The following is a 21,158-nucleotide window of genomic DNA, read 5'->3' on the forward strand; positions in this document are numbered from 1 at the left end:
ACGATCGCGATCGCGATGAAGCCGAGAACCGAGAGCCAAGAGCCGAGACGAATGTCAAAAACAATAGCGCGCTATATGTCACCAAGGTCGAATGTTATTATTTTATTTCGGAGTCATTTTAGACGTACTTTAACACGTTAAGATTTATCGTAATATTATTACGTATATTATCGTCGCGAGAAACGTGTACGGCGCGCTCGACCTCGAGGTGACCGAACGCGAGGCGCACGTGCCGGCGCCGGCGCCGACATCGGAGTAAAAACACGTGCGCACACTACGCCCGCCGGAGTATGAATGAATGACTCATGGCTGTCACTAGTCACGTAAGCCATACGCGCCGGGCTCCCCTCTCTTACTATGGAATGCGTGACGTCAAAGACAAGGTCGAGTATGCTCATTTTCTCTCTCTCTTTTTCTCCTCGCGCCAGACAATAACAAATACGCACTATACTACGTGACACAATTTAACGCGTTGAAATATGTACACAATCAAATGATTGTAAAATACATGTAAAATTCCTTAACTAAAATGATATTATTATTCGATTTAATGCGATATATTTAAAATACATAAAACGCGATTACGAAATGTGTAAAATACTTTAACGAAAGCAATCTTATAACATTTGCCGTATAACTGTTTAACGATTTCTTTATTATATTCGTTGAAAATTATATCAATGACGTGAACAATAATTTGTAAAAATGATAGAAATTTATATTATAGATAAACACATATATTTATAGACGTATAATAATTAAATATGAATTAATAATGAAAAATATAAATTTACTGCCTGTACTTATTACATTTACTATATATGTATAACTCTATGTAATTATAGAAATTTGTCACATTATATTAAATAAATATTCTCTCTTTCATCGTAACTATTTAATTATTCCTATATATTGTTTTAATCCGTCAGAGAAAGTAAAAGAGAGAACGAGAGAAAAAACCAGAGATATTCTATCATTTTATTCTATCACTGAAATTAATTTATTAAATACAATTTATTAATTTTTTAATATTTGTTTATTATAAAAAATTTTTTATTAGATGTGCGCCTGTTTTTATTACAGCTTATTCTATTTAATTTATTCGATTAAAATATGAATTTTTGTTGAACTTTCGAGGAGATTAAAAGAAACATATTATTAATCGCATACAAGGATGTCAATTGCATAATCGGCATTAATTAACAGTAATTAATAAAGTTTCATTTTCCGAGATTAATATATCGAACGTCTTGCCATTAAAATTGTAAATTCAAAGCGACAAATCGATGAATTAAATAAATTAAACTTCCACTTTGCATTTTATTAGTTTAAAAGTAATTTTAATGGATTAACATTCTTGTGATTAAAATATGAGAGATGATATAATATGTGAGATTATATGGTTCATATTTAAACAAATGTAGAGATATTTCCCATATATTTCACATTAACAATTACATATACATTAGAAATTGAGAAAACACAACGATGAATTATATTCTCTATTAATCTCTCTCTCTCTCTCTCTCTCTCTCTCTCTCTCTCTCTCTCTCTCTCTTTCTCTCTCTCTCTCTCTCTTTTTTCAAAAACAAGCAATTTATTGTATGATATTTAATTTTATAAATACTTGTATTATTAATAAAAAAGTTGATGCAAGACGCTTTCTGAAACAACTAATCGTGATTCGAAAAGAAAAAAAAAATTACTTATCAAAATTAATTAAATCATCGTTGCAAGACTCATATATAAGTATATTTATAATATAATTTTATTTTATTTAATTACTGTAATTTTATACATCTATTGCCTTGTTTAATTCATCTATTTGTCGCTTTGAATTTACAATTTTAAGAGCAAAACGATTTTGATATATTAATTTCGGAAAATAAAACTTTATTAATTACTGTTAATTAATGCGGATTATGCAGTTGACATATTCGTACGCGATTAATAATATGTATCTTTTAATCTCCTCGAAAATTCAATTTTTATTAATAAAATATTTTACATAAATATCGACAATGTACTTCAAGAGCAATAATATATTTTAAAACGGTCGAAAATTCGCTTCTGAATGAATAGGAAAACATATTTGGCAAAGAAGATATCGCTAAAATCCGCGGGAAGAACGATACCTTCTTTGCGAAATATGTTTTCCTATTCATTCAGAAGCGAATTTTCGAGCGTTTTAAAATACATTACCGCTCGTGAAGTACATTGTCGATATTTATGTCAAATATTTTATTAATAAAAATTGAACTTTCGAGGAGATTAAAAGACACATATTATTAATCGCGTACGAGTATCTCAATTGCATAATCGGCATTAATTAACAGTAATTAATAAAGTTTCTTTTCCCGAAATTAATATATCAATCGTCCTGCTCTTAAAATTGTAAATTCAAAGCGATAAATAGATGAATTAAATGAGTCAACTGATGAATAGAATTATAGTAATTAAATAAGATAAAATTTTGTTATAAATATGTATTTATATATCATATATATATAGTTACATAAGAAGCTCTTGCAACAATTATCTGGGTTAATTAATTTTGATAAGAAATTTTCCTTTTTTTTTTAATCATGATTAGTTGTTACGGAAAGTGTCTCGCATCAACTTTTTTATTAGTAATACAAGAATTTATACGATTAAATATTTAGCGGGGACCTTCTTTTAGCTCTAATGCTTTAACTATATAAATTAAAATACTTGTCAAATAAGTTTTAATTTGTAAAATGTAGAATGTAAAAATAGCGTTTAATAAAAGAAAAAGAATTACCAAAAATCAAGATATTATTGGCAAAATTAGAATATTGACAATATTTACATGGTTATTTGATATTAAAAGTAAATTAATGTCAGTGTGGAGAAATATCAAATTATTTTTAGGTGAAAGTGAATCAAGCAAAATGTGTTAATAAATTTTGTGGACATAGCACGGATCATAACCAAAACTATGCGCATTATGTGTTATCCATTGAGAACATTCGTGGACATTGGCTATGTAGTTCAATGTCCACGTTTTTATGCCCACAGAGGGCGTATCGCTTTCAGGGATCACGTAAAACCGGGCTGTGGCGTTTCTCACGCTTCTCTCTGATTGACATTAAATCGTAGTTTGACATTTGGAACTTCAGCGCGCTTCTGTCATTTCGCGCGATAAAACGTTTGTTCTGTTCCTAAATATTATAGTGTGACAATTTGCGCAATGGAAACAGACGAGATTGAAGCAGCCTCGAAATCAGGAATGAATATTCGAAATGACAAGAACGCCATTATCGACTACGATGAAGACAGAGTAAGGTTAGAATTTATAGGTTGTGTGCAGTTGAACATTTATGAATTTGTATGTTTATGTATGATATTATGTTAATTATATATATATATATTTTTTTTTTATAAGCTGTAAATTTTTTATGTATCCGTTTGAGATATACATAAATTAGAAAATCAAATAATTAGGAAGTTTGGTTCGAAAGTTTAAGACTCCTCCTAAATGTTAATACATACTTATAAATTTTCAACATTACTTGCATTTTATTTACTTTACTTACTTAATATGCACATGATTAATATACTTATTAATTAATGTTTATTATTACATATGTACATGTAATAATATTAATAAGTATTAATATTAAATAATAATAAAATAATAAATATAAATAAATAATAAGTGTAATAATATAAATTTAAATAATAATATAATAATAAGTATTTACTATGTGTTTTTAATGTTTTAGTTGCATGAGATGACAGCGTCCTACTCCGAGATATCATTTGACTCACAATCCTCGCCACCTATTTCGGAATTGAGATCGCTCATTGATTCTCCAGATATCGAGAGTGGAAAGTTTTTGGATGACAATCTGGAGAAGATAAGTGGAACTGGTCACAGACCAGATCAATTAGATTTGAAAAATAGAGGTAGCAGTCCAACAGAAGATGACGACCTAGACCCACCGAGTTATCACAAAGCTATAGGTTATTTGCAATTGGAGGGAAGAGTGATGCAGGACGGTGATATGGTGTTGTTTGTGACGGAAGATCTGGAGAATAAGATCAAATTATCCAGTCCTGTAACCAAGAAGGGAGAGACTCCATCGTTTCCTGGATCACGAAGTTCGACCCCGTGCTTATACAGGCAAGCCTTGACTCCACAATTGCCACCTCTCGATCACAATGTGCTGAACGAATTAGAAATGGAAGCTAGGAAAGTTGCAACCTCTGTGGACGCGTTGACTGAAAATTTAGCCGCAATTTTACAAAACGTGAGTTATCAATTGAGACTTATTATTGCTGTTATACATTATATGATTATTTAATTGTATTATATATATTTAAATAATTTATTATTTATGATTATCATATATTTTAATAATTTATTATTAATTTATTATTCAATAATAATTGTTGTTTTCAGGCATCGGCTCTTACAGTTGGCTGTTTGGAAACTTATAGAGATGCCGTGTGTAAAACTTGCGATGCTGTAGATCACAATATAAAATCAATGTATCAATTAATGGCTAAGTGCGAGGAACTATCTAAGTCGATGGGGCCAATTTACAAATTAGCAGAGCAGATGTAAGTATTGCGATATTTTCTTGTTAATTTGATTAAAGTTTGCAAAGATTATGCTGGAGAAACTTTGATCATTATATACTATGATTATCATTTTTATTAAATTTTTTAAAGAGCAAAAGCGACATGATCCTTATTTATAAAGTCAATCAAATATGTCTGCCTACATTATGATCTTAGTCTATGAAAAAAGATTCTGCTTTAATCAAATACTATAGAAGAAAAAAAAACGCTTATGTTTATTAAAAGTTTGTATATCCTGAATTAACTGAATTAGTTAGTGGTATCGGGAAAATATTGTAGCAAAGTTTAAAATTATGACTCCTTTTATAGTAGAGAGAGAGAGAGAGAGAGAGAGAGATAGAGAGAGAGAGAAAGTAAAAAAAACTTTCTTCTGACGCTTCTTCCTTTCTTTCCTTTTTTTTCTCTTTCTTTTTCTTTCGCACGTTCTTTCTCTTTTCAACTTACCATTCGTTGAGAATGAACGATGAACTCAAGGAAATCTTATTCTTCGGATGTTTTATAAAGTCTATCGTAATTTATATTGAACAATTAAACAGACAAGAAAAAAAATTTATTTTCATTAATTTTGTTGTGGTGAATTGTTATGAATATTAGAACAGCTTAAACACAAGTCTGGCCTCTCTATGCATGTATACATATATATTTTCCGCTTTGCTTGATTTTCAGCAAAGAGATGAAGAGAATGCTGGAATTATTCGAAAGCGCAATGAATCTGTAAAGCAACATAAACGAGAAAATATTTTTTCGAAACTTGTAATTATGCATGTAATGGAGATTACGTTCTGCTAAGTTATGATTATTGTGATTAATATCTTGCAATTTTAATATTTAATTTAAAATCATCCTATGTATTTGTAAGATATTCATATTTAAGATATAGATAAGTACATTTATTAAATGATAGTTGACTTTAAAAATCTATATTATATTATAATATTATTGTTGAAGAATAGTTTCATAATATAATTAGTGTTAAATGATATTTTATATATTCTGCACATGTTGTACAATATCATTAGTTTCTAATGCCACATATTTTGTACATATAGTGAAAGCAACATCATTAAATATTAAAAAGTAATTTCTCTTAATACGATTCTATTATTCTGATGATTGTCGTTGAAAGAAATACATACATATTCAGAATAATTTTCATTCATATGCTTTAAAATTTGAAAATTTGTAATTTAATAAAAGCAAGGATTAAAATTTATTTAAAAAAGGGCAAAGATTGGCAACTTTTGAAGAACATATACAACTTGAAAGGTGTATTGATGACAGAAAAATAGAAAGAAGGAGAGAGAGAGAGAGAGAGAAAGAGAGGAAATTTGACAAGAAGTGAAAGGACGGAGTGGAAATGAGGGTGGAAAATGGCTCGGAAGGGTAGCAACGACGTCTACTTTGTAACCGTAGACCAATACAAGTCTACAGTAGAAGCGGCTCCGGATATCATATTCCAGGATGTGCATTAGAAGCACCGAGTCGCTCGCCATCGTGGCCGTCCCGTTCCATCCCGTACCTTATCGTCGACGGGCAACTAAATATAATAACGGGATGGATGACTCGGAGGTTGGCGCCGGGGGTTGAGGGTTAACGGCTTTCGCGACGACGGCGGACCACTTTTCAGTAGCCTTTTCCACAAAGTGGCGGGGAGACGGAATAGATCTGCCCTTCCTGCCTTCCTGCTTGTCCCTTTTTGCACCCGAGCATCTCTCTCTTCCGACGATGCTTCGTCGACGCACAAAAGATGGTATCAACGATCTCGCGGTCGAGGTGTTCCGAGTGCCGTAAATGATAAATGGAAATTGTGAATAGAGTCCATTAATCGTGACTGCGAGCTAAAAAAATTGAGTGACTTAATGAGAGAGTGATCTTTCCTAAAAAAAAGAAAGTTGTATTTTCGAGAAAAATTTTTTTTACTACAAAATATTTATATCAAAGTATTTTTATCATTTTTTTTATTAATATTTGACAGGGTGTCTACTCCATGGAAAAACACGGAAAACCTGGAATTCCCAAGGATTTCTTTTATCTAGAAAATTTTTATCTGGAAAAATCAGCGATACGTAAACAAGAAGATAGTCTTAGCATAGATTTCGTGTATCAATAAACGTAATAAATATCGAAATCAGGAGTGTTGTGTAAAATGTCGCGCTAGTGTTTTATGAGTGTTTCTGAAGATGCATCAACGAAGGATTGGGAAAAAATTTAAGAGCAGGCCTGAGAGGGCATCGGGCTTTGTGGCATCAGATAATCAGGTAATCAGATAATTTATTTATTTATTACATGTATGAGGTAATTTATTACGTATTATTCACGGAATTAATTTTTTTGTCACGATGTCTTAACATAATATTGAATATAAAGGAAATATTCTTTGTAATTTTTAATGATGAAGAAATGAAAATTTTATGTAAGTAAAAATTGCTTATCTTATTTATTTATTTAAGTTAATTAGTTTTTTACTGTATTTATAAATCTAGCACTTGAAATTTAAGAAGCTCTCTGTTTTTCCTTCGTATAAATGAAAAACATTAGAAAATACATAATAAAAAAATTTTTTTATATAAAAAGTTGTATTTTAAAAATCTTGAAAATATTCTCTGTACTTATTTGGAAAAATACCTGGAAAATCAGGGAATTTTTTTACAAAATTTGAGTAGACATCTTGATTTGAAGAATAAATATAAAAGATTGGGAAAATATATTTAAAATATACTCCCTCAACATCTATATAAATTATCTTAAAAAGATAAACATAAAGAAGAAAAATAAAAATTGACTTTTGTTACATGACTATGTAAACAAATTTATATTTTATTTATATTTTTTAGTGAGAAGATTAATAATTAAAATCATTTTGTTAAATATTATTTGTTATCAGATATGTAAATAAGTATCACAAAGAGTAAAAAGAGAGATATTTAATAAATTTTAAGAATTATATAGAGGTTATTACAAAATCTTTTAAGCGTAAAATTTTACTTTACAAAAACAAGAATTAATTGATTACTTGGCGATTTTTAAGTTTTACTCTATTTTTAAAAATTATTAATATTATTCCCAAAATTGGAAATTTTATACTTGATAATGTTTTTACTTCTAAGCCTTTTTTATAAATTAAATAAGCTTATACAAAATACTAATTTTACCAATAATTTGCATTTTATCGATATTAAATGTAAGTACGTTAAATTTTTTCGTTTCTTTTCGCAAAAGAACTTTCTGTGAAACACTAATTGTAAGATAAAATATAAATGAATATCCTTTATATAATTATTTATAATTATATACATATAATAATACATATATTACTATACATAAATCAACTTTCAAATTTTTTATTATTATCATAATAATTATCTAACAATAAACTCAGCGTTTTTTCATCCTACATGTTAGCATAATCGTTTTTTTCAAACTTATTTTATTATCTCAGTTTTGTCGTTATAATCTTTGATATTAACAAATAATATTAAAAAATAATAATCATTAGATACAGAAGATTTATATACGTATTATTGTAATTTTATTATTGTATTGTGTGTGTTATATTATTTGTCTAAAATGTATACACGTTTTAAATCTCATTTCAATTTTGATTTTTCCCTATGTATTTCTCTCGTGCTTATTGTAAGCTCGTCTATTGTAATTTCGCCGCGCGAGCTTTTCTCTTAATTTCCTCATTACGGTTTCGCACAATCGCCGGCATGACTTTTCTTTTTTTTCTGATTCACCGCGCACAGAGAATGGCAGCCTTTATCCGTGTGTGCGTGTGTATGTGTTTCGTTTGAAAATTTCACACATTTATTTATTCTCGCGAGGGCACACAATGTCACGCGAGCAATGGGTAAATTGCACATGGGCTCGCTCTGCCCATTGTGAATCCGGGCTGTAAATAATACCGGGCAAAAAGCCCCGGGCCGGGCGTGCGTCGCGACGCGCGCCTCATTTAACGCATTTGTCCGACGGTAATTATTAAAGCCCCATCATGATTTTAATCCCGGTCGTCGGGGAGGGAAAAAAAGGAGTAGCGCGCTCGCGAGCGATCGCGGACACAAACACCTCGTTAATTTATCTCTCCGACTAGACCCGGCCATTAAGAGAACACGTGCATACACACTGGTGTAATCTCTATGACTGAAATGCTGAGGATGGCGCAATTTACATTGAAACCTTAAGTAAAAGCATAAAAGGGATTATTTGTATACATGTGGTATTTTAACTTGTCGCTCCCTTAGAATTTTATCGTTATTCAGTCGTACATATTAGTCTCATTAGTCTCTAGCTTTTCAACTACTTAGTTTTTTCAATTGCAATCAGCACTTTCTAAAGGATTATCTCAACAAATAATAATTATGATTATATTAATAAGTTAAAAATATTATAGTAAATTAAAAATTAAAAGAGAATTTAATTTTTCTTTTTCTGTGGTTAAAGTTTTGAAACATTTAACCAAGTATATAATCGCAATGGATCACGATATCTTAATTTCAAATTTCAATTCTTGTTTTCGCAGAAAAAAAAGAAAAAAAGAGAAAAACGTATAGATTTCTCATTTTTTTGAATATGCAAAGGAAAGCGATGGATCATGTATATCGACTAGGCTTTGACCGTCTTTATAAATGCGTGGTATAAATGCGAGTCTGTGAGAAAAAGTTAAGGGTAGAGCTTTTGCTGCAGTAGCCGCTGGCGAGTGGCCGACTATGTCCACACAGTAACTCTTTTTCCCTTTCTCTCTTTTTTTCCCTTTCCCACGCAAAAGTGGTGTTGCTGTTACTGCTGGCTTGCTTGGTCGACTCGATGCGTCTCCCAAAGGAAGAAGAGAAGAGAAAAAAGATGAGCGTAATGACTAAATAAAAGATGGAGTGGCAGATAGCCGCCCTGCGACATTATACACTGCGTATGTCGACCTGGCTTGATCTCGCGGCAAAAAGCCCATTTCACGCTCCGACGTCGTGTGGCCAGCGGGATAAAATCGCGATACGTGAAAGACCATGTGCTGTTTCTTCTGTGTATGTACATATGGAGAGGAGCTTATCGCGGTGTCGATGGCGAGTACCTTTGCGCGTCGATGATTATATTTGATTAACGCTAGTGTACGATTTGATTAAAATAATATTTTGATCAGAAAGTTTCAACTTGTGATTATATATGTACGTATATTCAAATATTTTTATAATCTATTATAACAATTTTGTTTTTTTTTTGTTTTTTTTTTTTTTTTACAGATAAAATAGAACTTTTTTGATTTCGATGGCATGTCACCTTTATCCGAGATGATATCTGCATTACAGCGATTAAAGGTAACATATTTTTGATCAGAATTCAGACTTTTACGGATGGATTTATATAATTCAGTTCCTTTATTTTTTTTTGTTTAATTAATTAATATTAGAGTTAGATTAAAAATAGAAAAAATTTGAAAGCTTTAATCGCGTATCTTTGACTAGGCGTTTGTTTATAATATGTTCCAATATTACTAGAAGTAAAGATATTTATCGATAAAAAGTACGTTGCCTCAACGCAACAGAAAGTGTAGCGCTCTAACATACTAAATCAGATAGAAGCAAAGCAAAGCTATGAGCTGGTCTCGATCACAAAGTTACTCATTTCCTCGCTTTGATCGTTCACCGTTACAGCCGAGACTTTCTTAGCAAATTACTCAGAGACGATGCAAGTGTTCTCCCGGGAGTTCTCCGCTCTCCGCCTGAATCACCCCTAAGAGAAGACAAGGGGGTAAGGGGATGAAATCGAGGCTGTGTCTCTGAAGTCTTGAAGAAGAGAGGAGAATCGGAAGAAATGCGAACGAATAAAAGAAACATATTATGAAGCTAGCCGAACACGCGTCTCTGTTAACGCGAAGGGGTTGGAGTCGCTTGCGTGCACGCGAAGGCTGAGGAACGAATGGAAAAAAGAAGGAATAAGAGGGAAAATATCGCTCGACAGATCACAGACTACTAATTAAAAAACTCGGCATCCCGACGCCCCTTCCTCCCTCCCTCTTGCTCGTTCCCGCGCGAAATTTCCCCTCTTGCTCCTTCCCTTTCGCGAGACAGTCGCATAAGAAACCTTTCACCTTCTCCCTTTCATCACCCTGTCACTGTCGCTCACCCTCTCGAGAGTGTCGCATACCTTCCCTCATTTAATAACCAATGAGAGTCGCGAACCTCTCTTTCTTTCTTCTGAATTTTTCTGTGCGGTCTTTTTCTTTCTTTTTCACGTAGACCGAGGGTGCAAAAATATAGGGATCCAACGTATGGTGCGTTATCCTTTTCACAGCTTCCATAGCTTGGATGTGAGAGGAAAGAAGAAAAGGATTCCCTTTAGCGTCACTGTTGGATCCTCTTTGAAGGGAAATCTCTTAAACCGATTACTAATAAAAGTAGCGTATCATTTTGCGTAAGATATCTTAATGTCCATTTCACCTACCGTATATATCGATTTTTAATAATAAGATATTCGTACTATAATTTAGTAAAAATATGTTATCTGCGAAATTTGGACGTGAAATAAAAAATAAATCAGTTACTTTTTATGTAAAAATATTAAAAAATTTAAATATCTGATAAGTTTGTAATATATAAGATGCTTTCTCATAAAATTAAAAAAAAATTATTATTATAAATAAAATTCAAATTTAATTTTAATATTAAATTTGAATTGAATATTCTTTCTCATTTATTTATTTATTTAAATATATATGTATGCACAATGTTTTTCAAATATTATAAGATTGCATAGTAAGAAAAATTATTTTAGCTTTTTGATATTCGGATAAAATAACAGTCGTATATTTAATTAAAAGAATTAAAGCAATTTGCATTCCGAATGCCGCGCATTCTTTCAAACTTGTATAGTCATAATGCATAAAATATCTAGATATGTATATGTGTCCTGAATGTGTCCTCTAAATGTGTCTAATTTTACATGAAAAGACACTTTTAATGAACGTTCTTTTCGTATCCTGTTTTTAAATTTTTTTAATCAACAGTCATGATGTAAAAATATTTAAACACAATATATCTAATTTGAGAAGACATTTTTAGTGAATGTATAAAAATTTTCCATGTTTCTTTCCGTTTTAAAAATTTTTTAAACTAACAACCATGGTGCAAAAATATTTAGACACGATACGGACCTCTCGAATGTACCCTAAAGATAGCTAATTTCACATGAGTAGACATTTTTAGTACACATTTTTAATATTCGCAATACATTTCTTGGTATTGTAGTGGCAGTACTGCCGTAAATGGTGAGACGTGGACGTACACTAATTGTAAGTGCGGTAGACGAACTTTAAGGAACCTTCAAGAACCAATTAATTCGTTATTCGCAAATTAAGTTTGATAATTCTGAGCGGGCCCTCCGAGAAGTAGGCACGAGACGTGGTTAGTCGGTAGTTATAGGGGGTTGCAACCCGACGAGGCTCAAACTTTTCAGTCGCTTTTCGTACAACTTTTCTTGTTAACATCGCGCAATTACAATTTTTTTCATCTAAAGCCAAAAGTATTTTCGACGGAGACTTATAAAAAAAAAATAAAAAGGTATGTCCCTGCATATCTACGCGTAAAGAGAATTAAAAAGATTATACGAAATACTACAATTAATGTATCGATTTGAAAATTATTATGAAATATTGTATTCAAAGAATTAATAAGGGTATCGAACACATATGAGAGGCATTTAGGGGAAAAACTTTCAATTATTTTTAATAAATAATAAATACATATAATTAATAATTATACATATTTATGTGTGTTAGTAATAATTTTAGTAAATATATATGATAATATAATTTATTTTTAAATATATATATATATATATATATATATATATATATATATATATCTATAATTTATTATTAATAGATATATATATATAATAGAATATAATTTTTAATACAAATATTTTAATGCCTCTCTTATGGTTCTTTATTGCAAATGTTTAGACGTATAATGAGTACGATAAAAAGCTTTATTCATGACAATAAGTGTACTGCCTATCGCGTTACAGCTCGGACATTCGCTAGATACGCATTATATGTATACATCCAAGAAACATTCACGCACGAGAAATGGAGAAAAAGACGAACTAGGGGAGAGAAAGGGAGCGGGGAAGGGGGGGGGGGAAACAGTGGTCACGCCGGGTGCAGAGTGCATTGTAACACGGCAAAAGAGAGTTCGCGGTCCCCCTCGCGTTTTCTCTTTCCTCTCGTGTCCTTCGCATCCTCCCTCGTCTCTCGCCCCCTCCCCCGTCCGGTAGTTCTAGTCCTTCGGTCTTCCTTTCATACGCCGACTTTGCCGCCTCGGCAACCACCACGGTCGTCGGCCACATTTCCACCGCGCCTTTTCAACCCTTCCCCCCCCCCCGCCGCCTCGCCGCCGCCACTCTTCCCTCCCTTACACCCTCGCTGTTTTCCCGCGACGCGACGCGGCACATTTCCCGCGGCTTTTCCTCGCTGAAACTGCGGAAGCGCCATCAGATAGGAAACCACATGTTGCGGTTTTTCTCATTCTGTAACGCGCGCGAAAGATCTCCGGAGTCTCCTCTCCAGCCGGTAAAATCTAATGAAACTTTTTATTTCCACGGTTACGAGTTGGGCGGGTTCTTCTAATGAGAATCCGACAAAGCTTCGAATCGATCTTTTCAGGTCGCGCCTTTTTTCCATCGCCGATTGTCATTGCTCGCCGAACGTAGTTTTTCGCGTTTAATTCGCGAGTTATTGTATACTCTTTTTATTATTTTTTTTTTTTTTTTTTTTTCCATCGACTCTATATCGCGAACGAGAAACTGGATTACGATTTATTCGATTCCAGCGCACGCGTTTATCGACATTTATATATACGTAAAAAAAATAACGTTATCCCTTTCGCGAATGAAATTGTTATATTTTTTGGAAAGAAGAATACTAAATCCATTTTACTTAAGCAACTCTCTAATACATATCGTTATTTCTTTTGTTAAATCATAAACTGCGTAAAGCTCGACGAAATTTCTAAGAAGTGCGTTATCGCAGAAATTGTAAGACATGATCGCTCCTTTCTTCCCTAACGTTCTCTGTCGGCTTTACTTTCATCAATGCAAGATATATATCTCCGTTTTGTCCTCTCTCGTTCGAATCTTTGCCTATTTCGATGTCGAAATAATCCTCTCTCTTTCTCTTTCGCGGCGCACTTGAATGGTTATACCATGCTGTCATGTTTCATTTCTCTTTCTCGCCCTCGAATCTCGCGCATCCGTCTTTGTCGCGCGCGCGATCCGACTCGCCTTCCACCCTCTCTCTCTCGCTCCGATGATCGTTCGCTCCTTGTCGGCGGTACTCGTGCGCTCTCGCTCCCTCTTGCGCTGACGCGCGCTCCCCCCCACTCTCCTACTTCGGCACGGCCGGCGCTCGCTGTTCGCTCACTTCAGTCTATGCTGAGTCGCCGCGCGCGGTAGTCGGAGGTTTTCGCCGGTTTCGAATCGTCGCGCCACGTCGCGTCGCATTCGTTGGTGGTGCGTACGTTTTATTATTATTTTATTATCTCTGTACGCGATACGAAACGCGGAGTTCGTGTCTTTAAAAATTCGTGTGAAAATCGCGAACGACGATGATAGATCCTCGGGGGTGATGATCCGGCATCATCGCGTTCCGCGTGAGTGCATTGCTCTCGATTCCCGGCGAAGAAGCGATAGTGACGAGTGTCGCGCGTTTGACCGTTATATTGTATATCATTGTTGAGATTGTGACTGTTTTATTGTTCTACGCCATCTGCTATCTGTCACATTTACTGCGCATCATTCATCCTGTGACGAATCGGATACTCCGGGATCATCAGGATCATCGTCATCGGATAGGACTGGGCGCGACATGGACTTCGTAATATTGAAGGTAGGATTTCTCTTTCTCTTTTGCAGGCGCAACTTCAGAGTTTATGTAAACAATTCGCTCGCTTCACTCCAGGGGATTTATCACTATTGTTCGGTCATGTTTTTTTTCTTTTTTTTGCGCGACGCGAATTCTGGAAAGCACGCGTACGTACGTGCATCCTACACACGTGTATAAAAAGTTCACTTGTTTTACTCGCGGAATATTATCATCATTGTCCCCTGTGCTGTTTGGTCCTCGAGCTCCAGGGAGCGCTTCAACTTTCGATTTGCGGCGCGAGTTCTCGGAAGCGCGTACACACACCTATACATACACACACGCGTGTCAGTTCGAAGCTACGCATACACACACTTGCGCGTATAAAACGTTCACTTGTCCTATTCGGAGGATATTATCGTCATTGTCCTGCTGTTTGGTTCGTGAGGCGAATTCTCGGAAGCGCGCCAACTTTTCGTAGCCACGCATACGCACATACATGCGTATCTATATAAGAAACTCGTTTGTCTTATTCGGGAAATATTATCCTGATATACTATAACAAGCTAATCTTAAGATATCGCACATAAAGAAAGCGTTTATCCCGTTCGGAATATTTTTGTTATCGCGTTACTTATCCCCTATATTGGAAAGATTATTATATTATTTATTCCGTGTGATATTATTTAATATACTATCGATAAATACATTACTGATATGTTATTAATATATTGGTAATTATTTAATATTAATTATTAACTATAGATAATAAGAAAAATATATATATATATATATATATTATTATGTAATATATATATATATATATATTTTTCTTATTATCTTTACTATACATAATGTGTCGAAATAAATAAAAGTTGATAAAATTTGCGAGAAAACTAAATCGTCGTTTGCGATCTTTCAACGAGCAGACGCGACAAGAGAATGGAGGGTAAAAAACACCACGTTGTATTCTCGAGTATTCATCGCACCAAACGTGCCTTATCCGCATCCATATCATGGTTCTTGAGACGAGTCGTGCACTCAGTCTGTGTGTAGGAAGTTACGAACATGTTGCGCGAACAAAAACGAGCAATCCACTCGTTAACTCGTTTGTATCGTGCCTGGCAACGCGATATCGAGCTTCAACTCTCGATTGCTATCGAAATAATCATAGTAAACTTTATTCAGTCTCTTCATTAATTTTTTTTTATGAATTTATATGTGCCTTTTAATAATTATTTATCAAAATTTTTTGCATAGCACTGTAGGAATATTAATACATTATTATTTTATTCTTTCATCCCTAACGACTTTATAAATAATTTTGCAATTGACTTATGATTAATATAAATCCATTTAATTAATAATAATATCTAATTTGATATTTTTTTATAATTTTATAATTAATATATAAATTATTTTATCTAGCAAAATTTTGCATAATACTATAGGAATAATAATACATTCTCATCTTATTTTTTCATTAAAAAAATGACTTTAGAAATCATTTCAAAATAGATTATTTTATATAGAAATTATACACAAATCACGCGCAATCGCGATACAATATTTCGTAAATTAATATGAAGGAAATATATACGATATTATATACAATATACATAACGCTATCTTTTAAATATAACATCGTATATATATATATATATATATATATATATATATATATATGTAGTTAATTATGTAGAAAAAATGTTAGTTTTGATTTGTATAATTTTTTTTTTTTTTTGCGATAAAAATATGATTTACGCGGGAATCGATATAAATTGAAATAGGAATGTAGAAAGCATTACATTGAAATCGCATTAAGCTACATAGTGAGTTAATAATGCTGTTTCCCGATCCCGTGTGTGTTAAAGGCCGGGGCTCACCGTAGACAAGAACGAAATCGATTAAGCGCTGATCACATCCATTTCCGTGTCCTCCGCTGTCCTCGCGATTTGAATAACGGTCGTCGGATGACAATGTCTATTCGCCGAGATTACATTTTAACACGTTATAAATGCGCGCTCGCGCATACGTTTACGTTGGAAAGCGTTACCCATACCGGTCGACACATTACGATGCATTTACATCGCGAGTAATAATACACATGACGTTTATAGACTCGTGGTCCAGACGTAAATACCGCGCCATTAAGCGACTCGCTGCTATTGGCGCGTCGAATAAGCTCCGAAAACGTGACGATATATAAAATGAATATTTGTACAGCGTATTGCACAAATATCGCACCGAGAGCGTCACACGCGATGTGTGTTATGTCGAATCCAATATATCCGTGAAATTCGCCGAGAAAAGCCCGAATACTTATTTACTTTTCACGTGTTCAAAATTGACACAATCCGCTTGAAAACTATCTCTTGTACGCTATATAGTTACGGCACGCAGGTGCAGTTATGTGTTCCGCACGGCAGAAACATATCGGACGAAAATTACTGTGTGATTGATGCGTTCGACGAACATTGCAGGAATTCAATGAAAAGTACGCGACTCGCAGTTAAAAGTGTCACATATGTCACATATTTTTCTAGTCTCTGTATAAATGTTTCTACAAATAATTTTATATTATATGAAATTTTTGAATCATTTTTTAATTTTAAAGCTTCTACGAGACGCAATATTCAGGATTGATAAAATTCTATATTTTTTAGATAAAATCCATACGAGTGATAAAAATCAATATTTTTAGAAAAAAAACTAGCAGAAACTAGTTTTTTTCTATTAAAAATATTAAAACGCAGATAAAATATCTTTTTATCAATTGAAAGAGTGTTTTATAATTTAAACTTTATCCAAAATAAGATCTGTAATAGATTAGATATCGCCGTAACAAATTCCATTAGATTAGTTTTTCATTAGAAGATGTTGAATGATAAACATGAACTAAACCTATATATTAATAAAAATTTTTAATTTTCTTATTATTACATTTTTTCTTATTAAATTAAAAATTAATATAAAATTTAATAACATTTATATAGTTTCAAAATTTTTGTTTTAAAAGTTTTACATTTATCATAATTTGAAATTAAAAAAGATTTTATTATTATATTGATTTAACTTTTTTAAACTATAATGATTAATATGATTTATTAATTAAAACAAAAATATCTTCTTGCATAAAATTATATAAATATATTTTAATATTATATATTAATTATTTTTAAAATTTTTGCCAGTTTATTCCATATTTTAGATAAAAGTCCGAAACAGTAAAAACCAGAAATTTTATAGTTTTTCCACTAGTTGGTTTTTTTTTTCAGTTAACTGTAGCAATATTGTGCATAAACTGCTAATTTCTCAAATGTTATGTATCAAAACATTTGTGACATTGAATATTACACGAGTATCGATCAACAAATTTGCAAAAATTCTATCTCTAAAAAAATATAGTAAAGATATAAAATTTATCAAGTATCTCATATTAATAAATGCTCGATATATGATGGTAAATAAATAGAACTTTTTATGTATTTATATACTTATATTACATTTATTTAATTGATTCTCTGACTGTAAATTTTAATTTTTGTAAATATAATCGATTCCCTTTCGCGATATAATAATGAATAATTATAGTAACATTATTATATATTTTTTTATAAGCATTATGTTGTATGTGTTAATATACTAATATATTTAACATATTAGAAGTTCCATTATCTCATCTCGTCGTTTATCTTAATACAGTCTTTAGGAAGTTGTAAAAGTTTTTGAATTCTCGTTTCCTTTCTGCCTCCATTCCATTTTCTTTCGGACTCGAGATGCGGATCATTGCGTTTAGGTATCTATTTGTTTCCTTCACATAAAAAGCTAAGATGATCCAATTGCGGTGAATGAGCGCGGAGCATATTGCTCGGGAGGGAGAGAAAGATCTAAAACAAGCGATAGCAGCAAAAAACAGGCTAATAAGAACCTAGTGCAGAAAACAGAACGCGAATAAAAGACCGGAATCTTCATAAAAATTTTTTTAATAATTAAATAAATCTCTTAATAATTCAAGGATTTTTTGAGTAAATATTTTGGTTTTTTTTATTCGTCATCTGTTTTCTGCACTAGACTCTCATTATATATGCTTTTTTTATTGTGCTGTATATTATTTATTAAAGAGCTTTTTTTATTTTTATTATTTTTAATTCAAGCGATTACTCCTATCAATGTGCACCGAAAGCGGACGTTTCCAATTTGCTGTGGGAAACGAGAGAGGAGGTAAATGATTTTATATTGCGTCACAGGGTTAAACGTTCTAGATTAAGAGATCAGATCGCTTACACTTTGTCCTTTGTGCCCTATCCTACCTATTTACCGGTTTTTTTTTTCTTTAATTCTTTCGGGCACATTTATGTAATTACTGCCGACCGAATGACGCAACGTTTCAGTTATCGCCGCGTGCCGTGTTGGAATTTCGCCATGGTGAACATCATCTGCATTTTTGCATGGCGCGTTTTGCCCTTTCGTTCTCGCACCGCCACTGATGCGTATTTCATGGAGATAAAGCTGGTCTGGTCAGTTTCAGTGACGTTTCATAATTTTTTCCTCGTCCAATCTGCGAATAAAATATTTCTGGCATGTGAGTTTGAAACAGTGAAAAATGTGTTGAATCTGTTTAAAAATATCGAGGAGGATATATACATTTAGAGCATATATATTTTGAGTATATGTACATTATGAGTCGAAATTTACCACTTTATATTTAATTATTTGACAAAAATGAGATATTTTATTCCTGAAAAATAAAATAAATAATTAAAGCCATATTTTAATGTCGAGAAATTATATGTTAAAATGCAATTTAAAATATAAATTTAATAGAATTATTAATTAGCTCTCGTAACGTTGTTTATGTTTGATACTTTTACTACTAACTTTTCAACTATTTTGCTCGTTGCACATAAAATGTTAGGTTTCGAGGAGTGTTTAATTTCATAGAGCGCTCTTATAATGAACATAAATATTTTTTTATGATCAAGTCATTAAAGTAATTCTTTTAAATAACTAGTATTTAAGTTTTTACGAGATATTTACGATTTCTTTATTCTCGTAATAAATTTGTAAAAAATTCGATAATTTATGTATTAATATTATTCTATGATTTTAAAAACGGGTTTTATAGAAATAATTTGTGATCTATAAGCTTTATAATCTATAATGTATTAATCTTATATTTAATAGTTATATATTTAATATTAGAAATATATAAAATAGTACAAAAATTATAACATTTAAGATACAAAGTTGGAAACATTTTAGATTTTTAATCCTTTTATCTTCAAATTTTCAAATTTAATTGAAGTAGACTTATGAAATTTTATTCTAAAAAATGTGAGAGAAATTAAAATATTATTGAATTTTTTCAAATAACATATTATATTAAATTATATTATTATATACATATATTTTGAGTCTTTGACAACGAGTTTCATTATTAAAATTAATATAATATGAAAATAGTTAATGTGCAAAGTGTCATTTCATATGTAACAATTCAATATTAATAATAAGAGATGAAAGGACAAAGGATGAAAGCTTAATTACTGCTATACAATACTGGTTATTATAATCCTGGAAATAATTGCTAATTACTATAATACAATTATCATTTAATTCTAAATAACATTGATGCATCCGATTCTATGGCATTTTTCATAAGTCACTCTTAATCTTCTGAAATGTGGTCGCACGTAACTCGATATCAAGTATCGCGTATTTCCTCCAACGACTTTTAGTTTTATGGATATTTTCGGTGCATCCGTTGCGGCGAATCGTTTTGCGATACCAGTTCATACTTCGTTTTCAAAGGTGCCACTCCCGGATATAACCGTGGAAGTTGGTCGTGTCGTCAGCGTCGGCGACGATACCTCTTTGGTGAGAGTTCGCGAATCCTCCTTCTAAACTTCTGCCTGTGGTTTATGCGAACGGCGCTTATACTTGAGCAGACGAAGAGAGGGGGGAACGCGCAAAACTTCTTAATAGCGTTGCGACGCGATATTTTTGACATATTGCTGCTCGATAAAATTCGGATTATATATATTCGAGTCGATTTATAATTTCTTTTTTTACAACATATATAGGTACATTGTACACAATAAATTATAATTTTATCTAATTAATGCGTGAAAGACGAGAAATTTAATAATTAGATATTTGGTCAAATTGATTATTTAATTTAGTGCAACCAAAAAATACGAATTTTTGTTTATAATTTTTTCGAAGCAAAATGTCAAAAGTAAGTTATAATAATTTTTCATTTGAAGAATAGATTATTTAGACTATTTCAGAACATAATTTATTTTTATATGTTGTGTAATATTGGGAGACTTATATATTTTATTTTTCTACGTATATACATATATAATTTATTTATATATTTATTATTATTTTATTCATACGTTTATATATATTTATTATTTATATATTTTATTGATTATTGTACTAATTTTCTTTTTGTATTATATTTTATGAAACTCGTTATTAAAGCAACTAATAAAATATTCAGTTTGAAAGGTTGAAGTCTGTAACTTTGCACATGAAAGAAATGTGTACGATTACTTGCAAGGATTCTACAGTGAGATACATAATTGATGCTGAGGGTCAACGCGAAGTGGCGAGTGGAAATTCGCAATTTCCGTTCGACTCAAGGAAGAAAGTTACGACCGTCTGATAGAGTTTCGTCGTTTTCTTCCTGTCC

The 21,158-nt window shown here is 32.1% G+C and overlaps 2 protein-coding genes across 4 annotated transcripts in view; both read left to right on the forward strand.

Moving 5' to 3' along the window:
- Positions 1–3,074: 3,074 nt before the first annotated feature.
- Positions 3,075–5,594, forward strand: Borcs6 (BLOC-1 related complex subunit 6). 2 transcript variants are annotated; one of them, XM_072908391.1, is made up of 4 exons: positions 3,075–3,306; positions 3,747–4,274; positions 4,427–4,587; positions 5,275–5,594. In XM_072908391.1, the coding sequence occupies exons 2-4, from the start codon at positions 3,756–3,758 to the stop codon at positions 5,324–5,326; spliced, it is 732 nt and encodes a 243-aa protein (XP_072764492.1). In that variant the 5' UTR covers positions 3,075–3,306; positions 3,747–3,755; the 3' UTR covers positions 5,327–5,594. The 2 variants fall into 2 exon arrangements, with proteins under 2 accessions (XP_072764492.1, XP_072764491.1); XM_072908390.1 differs by having other exon boundaries at positions 3,075–3,301; positions 5,275–5,517.
- A 7,465-nt stretch (positions 5,595–13,059) lies between these two features.
- Positions 13,060–21,158, forward strand: part of Slip1 (SLo interacting protein 1) — a 198,075-nt gene continuing 189,976 nt past the window's right edge. Inside the window, exon 1 of one of the 2 annotated variants that reach the window (XM_072908840.1) lies at positions 13,060–14,482. Coding sequence is in view for 1 of the 2 variants with exons in the window: in XM_072908841.1 (XP_072764942.1) it covers positions 14,462–14,482 (21 nt within the window). In the remaining variant the exon portion in view is untranslated. The remainder of the gene's footprint in view (positions 14,483–21,158) is intronic. The other variant, XM_072908841.1, reaches the window with a different exon arrangement.

Source organism: Anoplolepis gracilipes, chromosome 16 (genome assembly GCF_047496725.1).
Source record: "Anoplolepis gracilipes chromosome 16, ASM4749672v1, whole genome shotgun sequence".
Taxonomy (NCBI): domain Eukaryota; kingdom Metazoa; phylum Arthropoda; class Insecta; order Hymenoptera; family Formicidae; genus Anoplolepis; species Anoplolepis gracilipes.

Excerpts from the sequence above, each read along its gene's own strand:
- Borcs6 (XM_072908390.1), top strand. The coding sequence starts at position 3,212 with ATGGAAACAGACGAGATTGAAGCAGCCTCGAAATCAGGAATGAATATT. Across the intron at positions 4,275-4,426 it reads TAGCCGCAATTTTACAAAAC|GCATCGGCTCTTACAGTTGG; the intron begins GTGAGTTATCAA and ends TGTTGTTTTCAG. Across the intron at positions 4,588-5,274 it reads TACAAATTAGCAGAGCAGAT|CAAAGAGATGAAGAGAATGC; the intron begins GTAAGTATTGCG and ends CTTGATTTTCAG.